The 20,919-nt window shown below is 39.5% G+C and overlaps 1 protein-coding gene across 1 annotated transcript in view; it reads left to right on the top strand.

Moving 5' to 3' along the window:
* Positions 1-20,919, top strand: part of ipo11 (importin 11) — a 128,974-nt gene that overhangs the window by 70,511 nt on the left and 37,544 nt on the right. The window contains exons 21-22 of the mRNA XM_082553246.1: positions 1,207-1,322; positions 2,358-2,434. Of these exons, the coding sequence (XP_082409372.1) occupies positions 1,207-1,322; positions 2,358-2,434 (193 nt within the window). The remainder of the gene's footprint in view (positions 1-1,206; positions 1,323-2,357; positions 2,435-20,919) is intronic.

Here is a 20,919-nt window from a genome sequence, read left to right as displayed (position 1 = left end):
AGATTCGTCCAGAAGAACACAGCTTAGAAAAGACAAAGATAATTCGCAGGACCCTGAAGCTCCCAGGCCTCTGGTAGACGGCCCAAGTTTGAAAGATAAAGACTGCAGGGGTTTGCTTATTGAAACGATGCCAGCTTTAGATGGTTCAACTAAATATTGACATGTGTGACTTTTTTGGCCAGGAAAGTGTACAGGGAATCTGCTTTTTTATTTTTTTATTTTTTATTTTTTAATAATTTGAAAATGCAAACTCTGTTTCTCTGTGATATGTTGAGTGAAGCATTCAGTTTAGCTATTTCAATTATACTATGTGTTGCCAAATTGATATAGTCTATAGCCTGGTTGAAACATTAATCAAATGGTTGGTCATACTCTGGATATGTTGCTGTTGCATTTGACCCAAACACATCTGGAAAAAGGGATGCAGAATCTTTACTAGATGACCAGATTTTCCTCCAGAAACAATAACAACACTAACAATCATGTAGAGCTGAATGTGTGTTGAGCTGTGTCCTTTCTTACAGTCAAATCCAGCATTATAGCTGCGGTAATGTACCTTGAAATATGAGTTTGGTTTTAAAGTCTTCATCTTTGCTTCCAGTAGCACTGTTTTATGCCCCCTATTAGTTAAAAGCAGTGCGATACTATTGAGGTCAAAATGACACACTACTCGGTTGCTCATTCCCCTTTTCTGTGTTACAGTATGGCCACATACAGATGTCCAGTGCATTAGTAACAAAGGGCTTGTGAAGTACACTTTGCCAAGAAAAAAATCTCCCAAGGGGAAGTTGCGTCATTTCTTACTCTTGTGTCATCTTAAACGTCATTAAAATCGAAACGACCAAGAAACGACCTCTGACTTAGTTCCAGGACATGCTTTTTTCCCAGAAATCGAACTTAATAGGTCCATAGTGTTTTAAAGGGATATAAAGTGAGGATTTTAAAAAATAAATCCATAAACAACTCTTGCACCCTAAGGCAAGTATTTTGCAGCCAAAGAAACATTCTGTGCTTACAAAGAGCTTCCTCCCTGTTAACCTGATTCACTGAGGTATGGTCTTTCACTAGTTGCTGGGGAAGGGTGTGTCAGGTTTTGGATAAGCCGATGTGTCTCTATTCCACACCGTTCTGCTAAAGTTATCTGCAAGGAAAACCCATTAAACTGAAGCACACAAACTGACTTCCTGTATCTTTGTGTTCTCACAGGGCCTCGGGGCAGAAAGCAAGAACCTGTACCCTTTTCTTCTTCCTGTCATCCAGTTGAGCACTGATGTTTCGCAGCCGCCACATGTGTATTTGCTGGAGGATGGGCTGGAGCTTTGGTATAGAGACATATGCAGTACACTAACATTTATGACTTGTACACACTCCCATCAGGACACTAGATACTTTGGATATAGCTGTCTTTGTCACTCTATTTCACCGGAGTCCTTTTCTCATGTTAAACATCAGCCTCATTTACTGACTCTCAGTTTTCTTTTTCAAAGGCATCTATTCTTGAGTTAAATGCAGGTGTTGTTAATTCATGCAGCTCAACCACAATCTTAACTTTATCTTAATATTTGGGAATGTACCATTTTAATGAAGGTGCCTGCTACAATACACTATGTTCACTTTTGAAAATGCATTACCTCCAAAAGGTTCAGTTCAGCAGAAGAGAATTTGTCAGGGTTACCCTATATTGCTCTTTTATCATCCATTTGCTTTTTAACGTCCTACTTAATCTCTCTTTTCCTGTCTGCCGCGCTGGAGAGCTTCACTGTTCAGCATTCAGCATGCCGTGTCTGTCTTGCAGTAGAAACCCTCAGTCTTATATCTATTTTCCTATCTTTTAGTCTACTTGATAAACAGTGGTGCCCTATATATTTGTTTGCTTGGTTTACAGTCGAAATTGGGTTGTTTTGTTGTTATTGTTTGCTTCTAAGGTTATGTTGTGCTTATAATATCCTGATGATGTGTCAATAACACATTTAGTAAGCTACAAATGTGAATGAACTGTGTATTCAAACATTTTCTTTTTAGATCCCTAATATTAGTTCTTTTTATATAGACTACAACTTCCATTTTCTTAGTGGACTTCATTTATAGCCAAAATTTAGCCATTCGATGTTGCTTTTATGATATTTTGTCTTTTTCTTTGTACACAACCTTCATAATTCCTCGTTTTTCCTCCGTTTTAAATCCCCGTGACCTTCTTTCTCTTCCTGTAATATTTGTCGTGTTGCTGTTTCTCATCCCATGTTCTTTTGCCATCTCTAATCTAATGAACATCTCTTTTGTTACTTCTTGTTTTTTTTCTCTTTCTCTCTCATCTCATTACTTTGCCCTTGTTTGCCTCTCATCATGTCATCATGCAGGTTGGTGACTTTGGAGAACAGTCCAGCCATCACTCCAGAGCTGCTCAGAATTTTCCAGAACATGTCAGCTTTGCTAGGTGAGCTCACATGATGTTTCTTTGTTTGCTGGTTTGCCTGGCCTGGTTTATGACCACACACAAACTCCCCAAAATAACTTAATGGCATTTTATATGCAGATCACAGTATTGTTTAGAAAGGAAGCTGTCACAATAATATGAAGAATAATGTGACTATAATGCATTTTAGAGTGGGTTTCCTGTATAATGGTTATATTTATTTGTATATGTGTTGTTATGAAGAGAGAGACAAAAAACATTTCACTCCAGAAATGGTCATAACAGTGATGTAAAATTGCTGCACAACCCCCCCCAAAACAAGCCAGTGTTGTCAGATCAAATAGTTGAGAATCACAGAGAATGGGGAAGGTTGATGCAATCCATGACCGTGGACTTAATTTTCATAGTTTGATTACCTCAGGCTATTGTAGCTTGTAAAGATTAGAGTTGCGGCTTTGCAGTTGCCTCAAGGCATCAGAGTCACTACTCTTGGTCTGTAGGCAGCTGCGAGGGGTGGCAGACTGAATAGAACTGGCTGGATGATTTATCACGGGCCCACAGCACTGGGACACACCTCACATGTTCTACTCTGTAGTGGTGTATGTGTGTGGCCTTGCGTGCGATGAGGAATAGTATTGATTTAGTGCTTCTGCACATAACGAGTGATATGACCACTAGTGTAGCTTGATTGGCTTGGTGGAGCATTTGATCACTTACAGTGTGGCTGGGGAATCATGAGACAAGAGCAAAGGACTCGGGTTGACAGTTATGGATTGATGTATTAGAGGATGAGGGAATTAGAGAGGATGAGGAAAGGGGAAAGCTTGATAAAAGTTGGCATGGAGGTGGTGAATGAAAAGGAATTATTTAAAAGTGATTGCTGGAAAATTCATAAAGAGAAAGTCACATAAAAGAAAGTTTGTGCATTGGAGGAGCGTGGACATGGATGAAAGATAAGAGACGGCCTTATCTAGTGCTGAACAGAAACAGGAAACCAAGGAGATGAAAATGGCAGGAAAAGGGATGCTTTTTTTTTTTTTTTTTTTTGCAAGGCATCACTGCTAGTTATGTTAAATTTTAGACCAATCACAGAAAATTACAGAGAGGTGGCAGGAAGGTGACAAAAACAACTACTGTTGCCAAGAAACCAAAAAAGAGAAGTGAAAAAGCATACCAAATCCTAGTGATAGAAAAACTGTTTTAAATTCAGATTAAAGTTTGTGGGTGATCACAATGAGTCCAATCATTCAGGAACATTTTCCTGAACATTTTTCAGCACAGAAGATGAACTAATAATGCAAATAACATTTATGCACTTGTAGAAGTCTTGACTGTGTGATTGAAAGACGTCAGCCCCGATTGCTTCCACTTGATTGACGAAGATCTGTCATATAATCAGCGCGTGCTGATCAGCTGCCATATTACTGGTTTAAGTGGGCTTAATGGGTGTATCGAAGGAGGGAAGACAGACTGTAATATCGATAAGAGGGTGTCAGATTAAAGAACAGCAAAAAATTGAAGGTTTAATGGTGGGAAATGAGAGACAGATACACACGGACAGATAAGGTTGTGTAGAAATGGAGATTGACAGATGGAAGTGGAAACACAAATTCCAGGAGAAAAATTAGCTCAGTCATAAAGGTAAATCAGAAAATGCTGTGATGGTTGTTAGAGAATTGTGGATGAATATGATTGTCATTGTGCAAAATTATTAGATCTTTAGCAAGATGATTAGATCTTTAGGATGAAGGCTGACTTCTGTTTCCTACACACATACACATGCTCATAGACACATCAGGTGAGGAGCTTGCAGCTCCAAGATCCTGGTCCAATCAGCTCCCCTCGCAAGTTAAAATGGATTGAGCTCTGTCTTGCTTTGTTCATGGGAATAAGTCTCTAAACCAGCGCGGCCTGCGAAGCGCAGCCCTAACAATGGTATTCCACATTAGATGAAAGGTTTACTTTCACAATTCCATTCAGCACCATTTATCTCCCTAATATGCAGTTTAACTCATAAGGGCTCAAATGTGGGCTACAGCAATTAGTTTCAAATTAGGAAATTAATAGTCTATTTAGATAACAAATTGGTTATTAAAGTGATTTTGCAAGAAGAAATGCCATATTATATCATCTGTCCATCCTCCCAGTGATCCAACAGCAGCCTCATGTGTTAAAACGCTGAAAACAAATAATAATTCTTTCTCATCAGAGGCTGCAATAGAGAAACAATCTCTCTCCCTTAAGAATAGATCTTAATAGATTAAGAATAGATCCTGCTTTGCCAACATCCATCTTGGTCAATATAATGTGACTCATTTTGTGACCCAAATATGCTTATAATTATTCCCATTTTCTGTGTTTACTTCGGAGACCTTGCTCGCCTTTCTGTCAATATTTGGTTCAGTGATGATGAGTGCCACTTTACTCTGGCCATGCCAGACACATATTAATGCAAGGAAAAGGAAAAAAAAGCTTTCACATTTCTGCAGGTACAAGGAAACTGGAGTCCATTAGTATTAAAATAAATAAATAAATGAGGGGCAAATGCATTGTGTTTTTTTGTTTGTTTTTTTTGTTTTTTTTTTGCTTTTTAAATACAAGTCATGTTTGTATATTCATAAAAAAGATCTGGGCTAAATCTTTGGAGTTTTCTATACGTATGTCTAATATCAAAAGGTGTTGGTAAGTTTCTAATCAATCATCTTTTCATGTTAAACTGCTTCTGTATCTAAAATAGATGTAGATTAGGTATTGATTTTGCACATATTAGCTGTTTTACCGTTTTGTCATATTAGGACTGATAATTCTTAACACAAGGGCTGTTTAATAGCTCTTATTAAGCTTTCAGCCACATCTCATTGACAACTTCTTTCTTCTTGCATCTGCTATGAGATAAAGGATCCAGTTTTTAGTCTTTCAGTCATGTCACGATTAAGCAATCTGAACTTGTCTTCTCTCTGTTGCTGTCTTTAAAGTCAAGAGTGATCAGTGGGCCTCAGTTAGTCAGGCCCCTGTTATCTTAGCTGTTATCAAATTTTCAAAAACTCTTAACAAGCGCGCTGGTTTTAAGTACTTTGCCATCAGTAGATGTTTTCACTATTGTAGCATTTGTGCATGTGTGCCGCTATTTTAGGCTATGCTTGCTGCTACGTTAATGAGTCGAATAACCCAGATGATAAGACTTTAAAATTACTGCCACTTGTCAGCCCTAAGTACTTTCTCTACAGCTTGTTGCTGTCTCTGTCTTATGTTCTTGTGAAAATCAGTTTCTCCCAAGGTTATGTTTGCATGTTTAAAGCTCATTAATTGCATTCAATGTGCTTGTGAGTGCAAGTGTCAGATAGAAATTTCAAAGCTGCTATGTTCAAAGATGATAGCTCAGAGGTATGATCACAGGTTTGAACAAATCAGGAAACACTTTGAAAAGCTGTGATTTAACGCTGGGAAGAACAAGAAGTTAAATAGAGAAACATTTTTCCTTTAAAACATGCATTTATTTCCACATACCAATGACAAATCTTATACAAGAACTAAAGTTGCCTGTGTTTTGTAATCTATCTCTTTCATCAGTCTTCAGCTAGTCATCATCTTTGGCTAGTTTTCACTAGAACATCTGGTGGTTCATTTATTTTGCCCATGGAGAGCAATGGAGGGATGTGGGCCATTGAGATAGTCTGGCTCACTAGGATGTTGGAGCTTGCCAGGTATGTGGCCTGGCCTGCCTGATAAAGAGCCCTGCTCCATCATTGCTGAACTGGAGGAGAAAATTCCCTAATTAGAATGTCAAGAGCCTTGCTTTGGCTAAATTGTTAGACTAGCACTACGCTCTGTATCACTGCCACCACACTCTGAACTAGGACACGTTTCAACTGTGTGTGGTGCTCTGACTTGTGATGATGGAGCACAAGCACAGAAGTTTCTCTCTTCTCTCTTACTGGCGTTACACTGACTAATGTCAGCAAGAAATAGAGATAAGTAGCCATTTTAATGTACTTTGTCCCTTCAGTGTTGAGAAACTCAGCAGTTCAAAGTTTTGGTCGAAAGGTTCGTAGTTTTGGTCGGAAACAAACACATTAGTGTTGTATTAATTAAAAATAAAAATAAAATTAAAAATAGCCGCACAGCAAGAAGGTCCTGAGTTCAATTCCACCATCAGGCTGGGGTCTTTCTGTGTGGAGTTTGCATGTTCTCCCCGTGTTTGCGTGGGTTCCCTCCAGGTACTCCGGCTTCCTCCCACCGTCCAAAGACATGCAGCTTGTGGGGATAGGTTAATTGGAAAATCCAAATTGTCACTAGGTGTGAATGTGAGTATGAATGGTTGTCTGTCCTTGTGTGTTAGCCCTGTGACAGACTGGCGACCTGTCCAGGGTGTACCCCGCCTCTCGCCCTACGACAGCTGGGATAGGCTCCAGCGCCCCCCGCGACGCTGAAAAGGAAAAGCGGTAGCGAATGGATGGATTAAAAATAGATATAAAACAGAAAATCACAAAATGTAGAGATCTTTAAAAACCAGTGATTGCTTATTTTCTCATAACAAGAGATATATGGAAGTCATGTGTAGCTCTTGTAGCCATATATGCTAATTTTCATAATCTTTTTGTTATTTTAGCCTGTGTCTTCAAATAGCTTTATTTTGGTCCAAATGGTCATCCAAAATTGTACGATGAGGCGTTGCAGTGTTTGCTTTTTGCCATCAATCGTTCCTGTGTAGGTTGTCTCTAGGTGCTCCGATTTTATCCCACAGTCCAAAAACATGCATGTATTTAGTGATTCTAAACTGGCCGTAGGTCTTAGTGTGAGCATGAATGTTTCTGTCTCTCTGTGTTAGCCCTGTGATAGACTTGGTGTACCCTGTGTCCCTGTTTGTGACAGCCTGGATAGGCTCCAGCTCCCTTGCAAACCTAAATTGGATAAGCAGTAAAGAAAATAGATGGTTGCATTGAATTCTAAGATGATGAATGTACAGTTAGATCAGTGGTTCCCAAACTTTGTTTTTGCTAGGCCCCCCTTTGTTTTACAAGAAAAATGTTCGCGCGCGCGTGCACACGCACAAACACATCCTCCAACCACACACACCCATATTTTGCTCCATTGCGGTTTATTTCACACCTCAAACATTTAGTAAACAATTAAGCAAATACAAGTAATCTGCAATAAATTACAGGTAGTAGGAAAATAAACTACTAATGTCTACTATTAGTCCACACCTGCACGGGTATTTTTGAAAACGCAGCTGTTTCGTCCACACGTAAACGGCATTTCGAATCACCGAAAATGGAGATTTTTGAAAACTCCTTTTTTGCGTTTACGTGTGGACGAGGAATACGGAGTTCGTCACACAACGTCAAAGGTATGTGCCTTTTTTCACGTCATGCTGTGCGCCACATTATTGTTTACATGAGATGAATTGCAGAATGGCAGATAGAGACAAAATGCTATTAATCTGACTAACTGCAGGCTTTACACGCTTGCATATAAGATAAGATAACCTTTATTAGTCCCACACGTGGGAAATTTGTTTTGTCACAGCAGGAAGTGGACAGTGCAAAAGTTATGAGGCAAAAATTAGAATACAATAAGAATAAATACAGTACACAACTGTACAGAATAGAATAAAATAAAATACTATATACAGTAGAATAAAATAAAATAAATATACAATAAGATAAAAATAGAATACAAATACAAATACTATATACAACTGAGTAAAAATACAACGATGACAGAAAGGATTATTGCACTTAGTATTATTGCATATGTATGGATGTGTGTGCTTGATCAGTTAAAGTCTTTATTATGGAGTCTGACAGCAGTGGGGAGGAAAGACCTGCGAAATCTCTCCGTCCCACACCGTGGGTGCCGCAGTCTCCCACTGAAGGAGCTGCTCAGTGCTGTCACAGTCTGCTGCATGGGGTGGGAGATGTTGTCCATCAGGGATGACAGCTTAGCCGCCGTTCTCCTGTCACTCACCACCTCCACTGGGTCCAGAGGGCATCCTAGAACAGAGCTGGCCCTTCGGATCACCCTGTTCAGTCTCTTCCTGTCCCCAGCAGAGATGCTGCCGCCCCAGCAGACCACGCCATAAAAGATAGCAGAAGCCACAACAGAGTCATAGAATTTCTTCAGGAGTGGGCCCTCCACCCCAAACGACCTGAGTCTCCGCAGCAGGTACAGCCTGCTCTGCCCTTTCCTGTAGAGGGCGTCTGAGTTATGAGTCCCGTCCAGTCTATTGTTCAGATGAACACCAAGGTACCTGTAGCTGTCCACAGCCTCAATGGCCATACCTTGGATGTTCAGTGGTTGCAGTGGAGAATGCTTGTGCCTGCGGAAGTCTACCACCAGTTCCTTGGTTTTACTGGCGTTGATATACACACACAGTCAAAGGAGCTTGCAAAGAAAAGCGTCTGGACTTCTTTAAGTTGCTTGAAGACGTTTCACCTCTCATCCGAGAAGCTTCTTCAGTTCTAAGGTCAAATGGTGGAGAGTCCCAGATATAAACCTAGTGGGAGTATCCCCCCACAGAGGGACAAAAGGACCCCTGATGATCCTCTAATCGCCTGAGCCAAGGTGTGAAACTGGGTGTGGGTCCCAATCAGCCAGAGTTTCGGGTGAGTTCATTGTGAAACCTGGCCCTGCCTTATCATGGGAATTCCTGGGATCAGATGACCCAGGATGTGAGTGGGCGTTAAGGCGTCTGGGAAGGGATCTCAAAAACTGGATTATTTCCCTTTCATACTCCCGCACCAGTTGAAGGGTGTTCCTCCCAAAATTTAAGGCAATATGTCTGTGAAGGTTCTCAGTCATCCAGGTCATCGTAGTCAAAGGAGCTTGCAAAGAAAAGCGTCTGGACTTCTTTAAGTTACTTGAAGACGTTTCACCTCTCATCCGAGAAGCTTCTTCAAGTAACTTAAAGAAGTCCAGACGCTTTTCTTTGCAAGCTCCTTTGACTACGATGACCTGGATGACTGAGAACCTTCACAGACATATACAAACACAGTTACTGTCCCTCTATTTACAAAGGCAGAGGCATCACGGTGTGATTATTTTACTGTAGTTGTTTTTTTCCTGTGTAATAATATTCAACATTGCTATCAATACATTTTTCAAAAAATGCCTCTCTGTGCAAAATGGGTTTAAAAACATAAACAACTGTGGGATACTGTTTGTCTGTGGTTTGAACCGGGGGAACAAATTGTGGCAGCATCAGCCTGATATTATTTGTATCCCACTGTAACTTTACTGTATAAAGAGCTAACATCTCCAAAATGTCACCAGTAGTTAGTCATCACAAGTGTTTGTGAACTAAAAATCAAGAATGTGGGATACTGTTTGTCCGTGATTTGAAGAGCCCAGTGCGTGCTCCCAACGAAGGGAAAACCAATTCTGCAGGGGAGCCCAAAGGGCAGATATGCTTCACCATATTTTCTAGTCTTTGGCTTAGAATGAAGTTGGTTTGGAAACATATTCAGCGATGCTTCATGTCTTGCCTTGTGTTTTTGTGGGCGCCCTGTGCTAGCAGTGTCCAAGCGTTTTGTCCCCCCCCACCCCCACCCCCCCACACACACACATTTTGGGAAGGTCTGAGTTATATAAAGCAAAAAATCTGCAAATACTCAGCTTTAGGATACTACTACCAGCATATATTTAAAACATTGCCAGATGAGTGACTGGTAATCAAACTAGTAGTGTCAGTATAATATTAGCCTGCCTCCTGGTTGATAAATTGAAACAGAACTGCTTCATGACCTTGCTGAAGTAATAACATACTGCTGCACACAGTCAAGTCAGAGACGCTGACAGATGAAAGATCTGTTTGCACTTGATAAGTGTTAGCTCACCGTTGTGGGCATTTTGTGTTTGTACAAGGTGATGGCCAGCAGTAAGCATAAAAAGGGGTAATGGCACCAACCAGTTCCCCACATTTGCCTTCTATCATTCTGAAAATTGTGATGAAAAAAAGTTAATTTGGCCTTAAAATGAAAAAGACATGTTATATTAAAGACCCAGCTTAGGTCTCTGTTAAAACCTAGCTGGTAATGGCTTAAAAGTTCCTTTCTTGGCTGTTAGGCACTAACTATTAGTGTAGTTATTCTGTTTGGATACCAATATACAGTTATTGTTATCGACTACACTCATATTTTGATTATATTAATATGGTAATTAATTTTTCTCAAGTATGTTGGTTTGCACTGTTGTCCACAGCAAGGTCCTGGGTTTGAATCCACCATCTGGCTGGGGCCTTTATTTGTGGAGTTTCATTATCTCCATGTCTGCGTGGGTTCTCTCTGTGTACCCCCACTTCATTCCACAGTCCAAAGATGTGCACTAAGTGGTGTTAGGTTAATTATTGGTTCTAAATTACGTATGAATGTGGCACGATCCGATATCCTCGTGTCGGTGTTGTTCCCACATCATCATAATACATTTTGTTCCAGGTTCAACATTGCAAGTGACCAATCACATTGTTGTGACATCATACTTTTGCGACTTTGGAAAAAAACACCTTAAAAAAAGAATCTAATTAACGTGCAAGAAACCGCCTCTGTCCGCCGATCCAGCAATTTGAATTCTTTTCATTTCAGGATACTATTCTTTAATAAACGGTAAGCATTATACATATTGTCCTTGCAACACTGGAATGTCATAAATGAATGAATGGCTTGGCTTGCAAAAGTATGATGTCACAACAATGTGATTGGTCACTTGCAATGTTGAACCTGGAACAACATTTATTATGATGTGGGAACAACACCGACACGAGGATATCAGATCATCCATGAATGTGAGTGTGAACTGTTGTCTGTTTCTCTGTGTTAGCCTTGTGACTGTCGGGCAGCATATCCATGGTGAACCCTACCCCTCTCTGTACAGTAGCTCGAGTAGTTTCCAACCCCGCCCCCCAACCAGCCTGAATCGGATAAGCGGAAAAGAACAGATAGATGGACACAGTAAACAAAGATGAAAGTGAATTTCACTGCTATCATTTTTTTTTCAACATATTCTATAGATATATCATTGTCTGTGGGTTTTGTTTGTTTGTTTTTGTTTTTTGTTGGGGTTTTTTTTTGGGGGGGGGGGGGCACAATTATCCAGTGTCATCATAGCTGTTGTGCAAAAATATTGGCCAGGCACATCCACAGACGAATAAAGCAATCCTGCTAAGGGCTTATGAAAGTACTCTGAGGGAATTGCTAACATTTCTCATAATGTAGACTCACAGTTAGCTGCCCTGTTAATATGTTTCCTGGATCAATCTGAACAACCCCATTAGACGACAAGCTCTTTATTACAGGTTTCCTAACTGTAAGTAATGGCTTTGATTATAGCTATCACATACGTTGGAAATATTTCGCCTTATTTGATGCATTAATAGAGGAAACGGTAACATCTTATCATCTTTTCTTCCATTTTGATGTCATACTCCACAAGGGCTCTTCTTACAGTCTAATAACTTCAGATATACTATCCATGTTTAACCTGGAGTTCCTCATGCATTAACCAGTGTGAGATGTTTGAGACTTTTTTTTTGCTGGCTATAGAGCTTGGAGAGCGCTTCTCATACGTTCACCTTGGAATATTTCGGAGCATTAACAAGGTCTAGTATTTATTAACACTTTGAAATAACAGACATATCATGACTTGTCACTTTTCTGTGAAGTTTTATGCATTTGAAGGCTGTTAAACCCCCCGAGCCTAGGGCTTTACTGATCTCCAACTTTTTGTAGCTGGCTGACTAGAATAAGCCCAACAAACATTATCTGTTCTTGTTGTGCTTCATTGCAGATTTTGGCACAGCTTTTTTGCTATCTGTTCACTTTCCTTACTTTGCAAACATTTTCACCCTAATCACAGATTATAAACTGAAAATTGTGGAATAGTGGAATTGTGGAATATGACCACGTTTTAGAAGTACCCAGGAACCATTAGTGGTACTTCAGGGACTGTTATCGCAGTCAGATGTGAGTCTCATTTCCCAGCTAATGTTGATAACTGAAGCGGATTTTGCAGCATATGCCCAGGGCTATGAAGGATGTACTCACTAAAGCTTAATCAGTGCTTTAGCATCTGTTTTTGTGACTATTTGATTATGACGGTGTGTGCGTGGAGGGGGTGATTGTGTCCTCCCTTCCCACATCTTTGTTAAAATTTAATTGCTTTTATAGTGTTTGGCAAAACAGCCTATTCTGATTTAGACTAATTTGTATTCCTTAGGCTTTTCTAATATTTTGTCCATGGGCATTTCTATGCATGGAAGGAGAAAATATTAAAATAATTTCTCTATAATTCAATTGCATCCAAATCTTACTAATTAATAAAAAAAGTTTCCTTGTGCCCAGCTGTGTGTTCTGCACTTTTGGTGAGCGCTTTGCTGGAAACCTGAGGAAGTGCATTGTCCTCTTCAAAAACATTTGAAAGAGTATTTTTTACCCCTTAGCTGTAAAAGGCTGATGGGATAGTGGCGTCATCGTATCGAACAGGCGGCCTTCATCATGGACACCTAAGTTTGTGAATGTGATAACTCGAGAACGAAGTAACGTAGGAGTTTGAAACTAATAGTATAGGTGTATCTCCTATGTCCCAGACTAGTTCTGATCTCACTGACCTTGACCATGACTCAGAGGTAGGGATGGGTATGTTTCAATTCCTTGGAATTGTTTGCCATTTTTGCAAACGATTCCCTTATCGATTCCAGTCGCCCCGAATGACGTCACCACTTTGCGGAGCGTCATTTACCTGGCAGGAAACACAGCGCCTTAGCGGCTCAAACGCTCAAAAGTTTGATTATATTTTACGAGAACGGATGACAACAGGGCAACTTGCAATACTTGAAAAGTAGATATTTCATTTAAGGGAGGAAACACTACGAATACGCAAAAGCATTTGCTCACAAAACACACGATGACCTTAAATGAATGTCGTGTTTTTAATTCCGCTCCGGACTCGTGAATCTCAGCAGCGGCGGTAACGTTTGCACGTCTTCTCCCGTTAATGCGGCAGGTAAATAATCAACTAACAGTGCATATTATGTTAGCACGATCTGCCTTATTACAAAACCTGCCATTACTGTGCACTGCATTTAGGTGACCATGATGAGAGAGACAAACAGAGTCTGGCTGGCTCAGATGCTGGCAGTTCTTGCTGCAGTCTACCGTTAGTGTCTCCTTTCAGGTCAGGATAGACGAATGTCACCCAGCAGTGACTAAGTTTGTGGTAAAGGCTTGCACCCATTTGCCACAGCAGATGCCCCCGATTATCGGTAACTGAATGTGTTTAATTGTAGGCAGGGACTGGATATTCTTGTGTAATTGCTACTGAATAATTTATGTTATACTTTGTTATTGCTACAGAAGAATATTTATTTTATTATTTTACATTTACATTTTTTTTTTTTTCCTGGGGACCCTGTGACACCCCATTGAAGAGCCGTAGGCTGTGGATCTCTTAAGATCTCACTGTTGGGTTTGTAAGGCCATGTTACTCCTAAATTTCTATCTTCTTCAAAGAGAAGATATAAAACAAAGTTCTAAGCTAATTGAACTTAGTGTTCTCCTTTTAAAAAAAAAATCGATAAGAGAGTCGATAAAGAATCGAATCGTTAAACAGAATCGAAAATAGAATCTGAATCGTGAAAATCTTATCAATACCCATCCCTACTCAGAGGTCAACTTTTCTGAAAATCTTTGGAACAGGATAAGTCCAGAAGGAAATCACCTAGGATTTTCAAATTCATACCATAGGTCTACCTGCTAGAAGGCTGAGGGTTACCACTGGTTACTATCAACTGCAGACATTTTTTTGTTGTTCATTTGGAACCTGAGTGTTTATTTCCAGACCATCATAATTGTGCTTTCAGGATTGCACTTTTCATATCTCACTGTAGGACCAGTCACAACATAGAACCCAGGAGAGAACAACAAAGGTAGAGAATAGCATTTATCGGGCTGTTGTGTTGATGTAAAAAGAAGCCGATATGTTGAAGCTGACACACTAAATCCTCCATCCTTTTGTTCCTGCCGTATTTGTGTCACACCGAAATTGTCTGGGGATGCTGTGTGGAGATGGAAGTGAATTTACTTCCAATAACCAGAAAGATGCAGTGTTATTTTTGTCAGGCTGTTTGTATTCATACATGGGCACTGGGGGTGGCCTGAGTTCATTTGCAATCGTGAGGGATGTGAATGATGAAAGTCTTATCAAGTCCAGGCCTTGGTACTCTGGGCTGCCCAGAATAAGAATGACATTCTTTGTTTATTTTTTCTTTTAATATTAATTTGTGTGTTTTCCTCTTATGTTGATAGCTACACAAAACTCTTCTTCAAAGGGTATTACCAGAATATGTACACATCTTATCAGCTTGACATGGCAGGAGTGCTTGTGGTGGTTTCATTATGGAGGGACAGGGACTGGAGAGATGTCACAAGCATTTATCTACCTCTTATTTTGCCTTTGGCATTAAAGACAATGCAGCATGTGTAACTGTGCTTGCAGGTAAGATTAAGTATTTTTGAGTGTACTCATATGGTGTCACTGAAGTTTGATAATGGGGGTGACAGTATTTTCACAGGCATAGAAAAAAGAACAGTCTACTCTTTGTTTATATTAGAACTAGACTGTTTAGAAGAAATAGTTTTTCATCAATTGATTTTATTTTCCCTGGACTGCCTCAAAGACATTCTGGCAAACCATCAGGCGACTCAGGAGAGGAAAGCATTGCTCTACCTGCACTGTGTATAGTGCAGATGGAGCGCTGCTGACTTCAACTGAGGACATTGTCAGGTGGTGAAAAGAGTACTTCGAGGATCTCCTTAATCCTACTGACATGTCTTCCGTAGAAGAGTCTGGGGTAGAGGGGGGTGACTTGTCTATCTCCGGGAGTGAGGTCACTGAAGCAGTTTAACAGCTCCTTAGTGGCAGATCTCCTGGGTTGGATGAGGTTCGTGCCTGTACAATGTTGTGTGAAGATCAGGGCCGGTACCTCTAGATTGACAGACCGAGATGGTGGGTCCCATCTTCAAGAAAAGGTTCGGAGGGTGTGCTTCAAGTATAGGGGGATCACACTCCTCCGCCCCCCTGGGAAAGTCTATGCCAGGGTGGTGGAAAGGAGTCCATCCGTCAGTAGTACCTCTGATACAGGAGGAACAATGTGGTTTTCGTCCTGGTCGTGGAACACTGGACCATCTTTACCCACTCGAGGATCCTCGAGGGGGCAAGGGAATTTGCCCAACCAGTCTACATGTCTTTTGTGGACTTGGTGAAGGGATTCGTTGCATCCGTTGCTATAGGCCATTCAGTCCTTATAAAGCCTTTGCAAGAGCTTGGTCCCTATAGCCAGCAATAAAGCGGACTAGTTTTTGGTGGGTGTTGGACTCTGGCAGGGCTGCCCTTTGTCGCCGATTCTGTCCATAATTTTGATGGACAGAATTTCTAGGTGTAGCCAAGTGGCAGAAGGCTTCCATTTGGGTGGTCTCAGAATTTTATCTCTGCTTTTTGCAGATGATGTGCTTCTGTTAGCTTCATCAGGTGACTGCCTCCAGCTCCCAATGGAGTGTTTCGCAGCTGAGTGTGAATGACAATCAGCACCTCCAAATCAGAGGCCATGGTCCTCAGCTGGAAAAGGGTGGAGTCCTGACTCTGGGTCAGGGACGAGTTCCTGCCCCAAGTGAAGGAGTTTAAGTATCTTGGGGTCTTGTTTACGAGTGAGGGGAGAAGGGAGCGTAGATAGGCAGATGGATTGGTGCTGCGGCTGCAGTGATGCAGACGCTGTTATGATTGTTATGTTTGATTGCCTGCTAGGTGGCGCCTCCACGGCATAGTGAGATAATTACACCTCTGGACTGACTAATATAGGTTTGCTTGTTGGCACACACCTCCCAAGAAGTTTGTACTTTTTGATGTCTGAAATGAGTCTGTTACTAATTAGCATTGATTAGCAAATATCTGTATATCTGCATTTCACTTGTACAGTTTGGTTGTTGAGCTTTATCAACCATCTAGTTAGGGTAGAATACTCAGTCATCTTCATCACTTCTGGTTCCAAAAAAATAAATTTAAAAAATGGCAGCAACAAAATTTGGAGCACAAAATGAATAAGTGATGTCATGGTGTCTGTGTCCTTCTTTCATATTGTAAACGTTCTGATGACAGACCCATGCATATGTTTATTTAAATGATAATGATTTCTTTTTGGCAACTAAAATATGCGTGCTGCTGATCACGGCTTGGTGATCCTGTCTGCTTGGAGGTCATATCTACTGGTAGAACCTTGTACAGTCCCACTTCAAAGACAGTTTAGTAAAACAGTTAATATTAAAAAAAAAAAAACTGTTAAGAAATATATGAAATAATTTTTCTAAGTTTCCTGAAAAATTTCCTGCCCTGTGTTGTGTGCATTTCAAATTTGTCTGTGTGGGTATTTTGGTCCTTCCAGTATCATGTAGCTCACTCAATTAAGATTTTAGGTAAGCATAACTGATCTATTATATACACTTGAGGTACTATCTTATCAGAAAGTACACATTTAAGAAGAGGAATGAAATGCTAGTAATAACCAGCTAAAGTAATATAAAAAGCCCCGACTCTGATCAAACAGAATGCCAAATAATAGTCATTTCTTGTCAATCAATGCCTACAATGCACAACTCTGTTTTTTACCCTCTTGGGGAAGATTTGTGGTGAAACAACCTGGTTTTCCCCTCAAAGTTACTCTGTTTGGTGGATTGTAAAATAACAGACAAATGCTTAATGTAACATTCACGTCTCTTCTGAAAACTTGTTTTTCCTCTCAGAGCCCTTCATTTCAAGGTTACATATCAAACCAGATTAACCTTGTTGCCACATTTTTAGTACACCCCACTAGTTTCCCTGTCATATGAACTGAAATAGCTTTTAAACTGCGCCTGGGGTATTCACGCTAAGCTCACTCCACACTGTATATAAATGCCACTTGTTTTGCACATATTCAACTCTGTATATTTTATATATTTTATTATTATTATTATTATTATTATTTTTTTTACTATTTAATTTGTAAAAATGTGTATACACACACACACACACACACACACACACACACACACACACACACACACGTAGGAAAATATTTAGTATACACATCCAGAAATGCATACACTATTATATATTGTACATATATTTATTAGTTTCAGGTTGGCCATTCTTGTATTTTGCTCGTTTGTGTTGTTGTGTTTGCACATCTCTGTTGCTTGTGGGGCTCGCACACAAGAATTTCACTCGCATGTGCTGTGCCAGTGTGCCTGCACATGTGATGTGACAATAAAAGTGATTTTGATTTGATTTAAAAGCCCCTTTCCATGTTTGTTCCAGTCTTGGCCTTTAGAGACCTGCTGGTAGAATCTCAGCTCAAAGCAGTTATATTAGATGCTGATCGGTTCTCACTGGAGGTTTGCTGTGAGAGCTCTGCCACCAGCCAGAGCCCACCAGTAGTTTAAATCAACCTATTTTTGGCAACTTGTAACTGTTTTCAGTTACGCAGTGTGAGTTGAGGCATATTTTGGAGAAACATGTATGAGATATTTAAGTACATACTATAGCCAACCTTAATTTTGTGTCTTGTTTCATGTATTGCATCAATTGTTTGAACATAGTTGCTTACTTAGTAGTTTTATTTTTGCAGTCACAACAAAATAAACTTGCTAAAGAGTTATGTTTAGTTTGGCATGTGCTCAGGCTATTCTATTTACCCTATATTTGTTTGTGTACAGAAACGTCTATGCAGTAATTGTCTTGTTGGCACAAATTATAATTTGCAGCTGGAGCAGGTATTGTGAAAGCGGAGGTATTGCTTTCTTTTGAATTTGATTCAGTAATGTTTAATAAAATCATTGGTGTCACTGACAGCACAGAGATGGATTAGCCACCCACATGTTTTCCTTTCCTTTCAGGTTACCTTGATGGGAATAAAATGATTTAGACACAACAAAAGAATTTCTGTCCAAGTTAAATCTATTTGAATACATTTATTTTTGAAATTTTGATTTTGCTCGCTTTTAGGCTATGAAAATAATGGCTTCCATCAAATGAACTCTTTTGTGTCCTTTACTAAATAACTGCATAATGGAATTTGAAGGAGAGGAAAAGTTCCAGCATTTTCGGTCATTTGGTGAAGTATCTGGGAAACCAGCAACACAATATCTGTTTTTTACTGGGTTAGAGGTAACTATAGAGTTACTGCACATTTACTAAAATATATATTTTTAACTTAAAAAAGAATATGCATAAAAACTGTCACATGTCAAAATATGTAAATCCAGTCTCTAAGTAAGCTTGGACATTCACACCCATTTATCCATTCTCTGCGGACCTGCCATGCTCGCAATGTTCAATGAACTGACGTCTCCTTGCTCATTCACTATTAAGAAATCTGTTGCCTTGACTTTTCTTTTCTTTTTTTTATGACTTGGGCTGACCAAACGAATGCATTTCTTTCCTCTTAATGCTCTCCTCCAGTACCAATTCTACACAGAATGACATATTAAAATAGTTATTTTGACTATTTAGACATTCCTCTGTTTGCTCCTTCCTTATAATTTGCACTAACCTGTGTCTCCTTTGTGTTATATTCAATAATTGTCTACTCATTATCAATTCTCATTACATGTGTTTGGCATAGTATAGCCTTATACTGTTTTTGGCTGATGCAGTGACTAAATTGCTCCTGGAATACATAATGTATCTGAGAAGATAACAGATGGCAGAATATATTATCGTCATTACTTTATTATGTCTGACAGTTGGCTGGAGAAAACATGTTGCATGCATTAGCATAAATATCATCTTTACAAACAGGCACGCTCATAGTGGGCCCGCTATCATTGTTTATCACAGATTCTACTATAATCTTCTTGCAGACAAACTTTGACAAGTAAACACATCAGGTTTAGGTGTTTTGATGTAGTCAAAAGAAAGGTAGGATTTTGTTTAAAAGGACAAGGAATCACAGCCTCCTAAGCAACGCTATATTTAAGTATGTGTACTAGGAAATACTGCACAGGAAAACTGTAACAATACTGTGTTACAGTTTATAACCGTAAAAGGCTGATGGGGTATTGTCGTCAATTGCCGGGCGAGCAGCATGGAAACCAAAATTTGTGAATGCGAGAACTTGAAAACAAGGCGACGTAGGATTTTGAAATTGATACATTGGTGTGAGTACTAGGAGGCAGAGGGGATAGCACTGGTGGTTTATTATTTTGATTTGAAGTTGCTAGTATAAATTAATTGTCTTTATTTTTGTACAAGACTTCTGTTTGAACAGTTTGTCTTTACCTTATATAACTTGATATCCTTGAAATTGTTTTCATCAGTCTTAAATTAAACTAAATGCACTTAATTTAACAGAAAAGAAAAGCTATTGATAACTAAGGAGTTTATTGTCTCATCTTGTAAACTACGCCTTAGACGATTCATCAAGTAACTCAAATAACTTTATCGCAAAGAAGCAGATTTTTTTGCTTCAACCCTTCATTTACTGTAAGGGTTTGCGACTAAAACAGACCCGTAAGAGAAATTTAATGAGGGGGTGTGTGTGAGTGATATGGAACCAGTGTCTGTCTAAAAAGAGGGTGAACAGCAAAGATGCAGAGCCATTTCCAAACTGGTTAGCTCAGGTGTAGTGAAACAAAGTGTGTTTGTAGTATTTAAAACAGCAGTGCCTGCTACTGTAACCATCATTACAAACTTTACTGGGAAAAAGCTAGCGGGAGTCCTTACTCAAACCACCTATTCAGCAAGCTTCAACATTAAGAAAAGCGAACTTAATGTTGAATGGAAGCAGCTACATTTTGTTTTAATCAGCAAAAATCTACAATAAAGCTACAGAAGTCAAAATAAAATGAACTGTTAATACACTGCTTGAATTGGGTAGCTCGCTGAAAGCTGACTGCAGCAATCCCACTTGTTGTTCCAGTGATACTTGCAGCAAGCAGATTTGAGTCTAAAGTGGGGGCATGGGCTACAGCACATTTATTTATAGAAATTTAAATTATTCTAAAATAATAAATTAGATTAATTGTATTATTATAAAGTTGTTTTTTAATTTAATTTTTATAATTATGATTTTTTTTTACTATTATACCTGAGATGGCTGAATGCTTTGCTTCTTTGCTATTGCCAGATGTTACTTTACAGAGAAACATAGTTACTTAAACATGCACACAGATACACAAAAATTCTGTTAGCACCAAATCACAAAAATGGTCACCTCAGAGTGCTTTATATTGCTTTATACTGTAAGACCCCACAATATAGAGAAAACCACAGCAAATATTGTGCTATTGTAGGGTCTTTGCCAGTCACACCTTGAGGCATCTGTTATTTGGTGCTATATAAATAAAACTGAACTGAATTAAGAGTCTCACTCAGCAGTATCACCTCAGATTATTTAGAAACAAAAACCATATTCTCGCAGTGTCTTTGATCCCTCTGTTTGTTATGCAATGCTCCAAAAATTACCTGTTGTCCAATTTGTA

This window comes from Aulonocara stuartgranti, assembly GCF_965226115.1.
Source record: "Aulonocara stuartgranti genome assembly, chromosome: 12".
NCBI lineage: Eukaryota > Metazoa > Chordata > Actinopteri > Cichliformes > Cichlidae > Aulonocara > Aulonocara stuartgranti.
The sequence above is the reverse complement of the archived record's forward strand: the minus strand, read 5'-3'. Positions and strand labels throughout refer to the sequence as shown.